The 1,411-nt window shown below is 41.2% G+C and overlaps 1 protein-coding gene across 4 annotated transcripts in view; it reads right to left on the bottom strand.

Moving 5' to 3' along the window:
• Fam126b (family with sequence similarity 126 member B) overlaps positions 1-1,411 on the bottom strand; it is a 56,859-nt gene that overhangs the window by 19,333 nt on the left and 36,115 nt on the right. For all 4 annotated transcript variants that reach the window (XM_023712360.1, XM_023712361.1, XM_023712362.1 and 1 more), the window contains one exon: positions 1,057-1,172. In XM_023712360.1, the coding sequence (XP_023568128.1) occupies positions 1,057-1,172 (116 nt within the window). The remainder of the gene's footprint in view (positions 1-1,056; positions 1,173-1,411) is intronic.

Genomic DNA, 1,411 nt, shown 5'->3' with positions numbered 1-1,411 from the left:
TTAGAAAAGCAAAAAAAAAAAAAAAAAAAAACAATAATAGTCAATTGAAATGATCGGAAGAGCACACGTCTGAACTCCAGTCACGCCGCAACATCTCGTATGCCGTCTTCTGAAAAAAAAAAAAAAAAAAAAAAAGCAAGATAAACAGCCTGAGGGGCAAGTCTCTAAACTGTAACACTGACATGACCCTGGGTTTGGCTGACTCCATGCCTAGACTCTGCCACAACAGTGCCAACACCAGACAGTTTAGTCCACTGTGACTCAAACAGTTCTTATCCAAAATGCCTGGGACAAGAAATATTTCAAATTTTGAAAACATGTTTAGATTTCAGAATGTTTATATGTATAATGTGGTACATTTTAGGGATGGGACCCAATCTAAAGACAACATTCATTTCATGTACACCTTGCACACAGAGCCTGAAGGTATTTAGACAATATTTATTGTACTGCCTTTTGATTGTATCCAACCACATAAGGTCAGATGTGCCATTTTCTAATACTGGAATCAGGGTGGCACTCTGAAAGTTTCAGGTCATGAAGCATTCTGAATTTCTGATTTATTGGTGACACTCAACCTACTCCAAGGACACATTCTGCTGGGGAGACAGCTTGGTGCATACATGCCTGCCTGGCAAGCACCAAGGTCCCGAGTTGGATCCATGGCACCGCAAAAAAAAAAAAAAAAAAAAAAAAAAAAAAAAAAAAAGCACATTTCATCAGTGTGAAGTAATCTACTTCTGGATTCTTCTGGTATCAAACCTGAAGTAATTACAGTCACTCATTATGCCTAATTTCACAATCACTACTCTTTATTTTTTTTATTTTTTACTTTAGGGAAGGGTCTACATGGTGTTCAGGGTCTCACTACTAGATCAGACTCCTAGTGTCGGATTACAGGTGTGCCACCACATCCAGTCTCAATGCCATCTCAGCACGCCTGGGGTTGGGGTCAGCACATCAAGCCTGGGGACCGAACCTCCAGCTCCTGCGCCTGCTTGCAGGAGCTTTAATCTGCTGAGCTATTTGGCCAGCCCTAACAACCACTACTCTTACCGGTTTTGTGCAGTGAACGTTTCCCTCTGAGGATGAAGGTCACTGTAAACGACTCTGATGAGGTCATGCTGACACAAAGCACCTTCCGTCAAAGCCATGGACCCAATCGTTGAGGGCTAAAAACAAGGCACCGTATCAGGCAGCATCATTAAGATCAAGTAAACCTCTGCATCATGGAATATTTCATTTTGTTTAAACAAAAAGCAGATTCAGAGAACTTATCTCTCTTCAAAACCTTTTCTATTTTGCAATTATACACGTCCTACAGCTTCTTTGGGAAATTATATATATAAAATATACAAGGGGCCAGGGAGATGGCTCAGTGGAATAAGCGCTTCCCTGGCAAGCACAAGGG

The sequence above is a fragment of the Octodon degus genome, unplaced genomic scaffold, assembly GCF_000260255.1.
Source record: "Octodon degus isolate 3935 unplaced genomic scaffold, OctDeg1.0 scaffold00025, whole genome shotgun sequence".
NCBI classification, from domain to species: domain Eukaryota; kingdom Metazoa; phylum Chordata; class Mammalia; order Rodentia; family Octodontidae; genus Octodon; species Octodon degus.
Note: the sequence above shows the minus strand (reverse complement) of the source record. Positions and strands in the feature narration are given on the sequence as shown.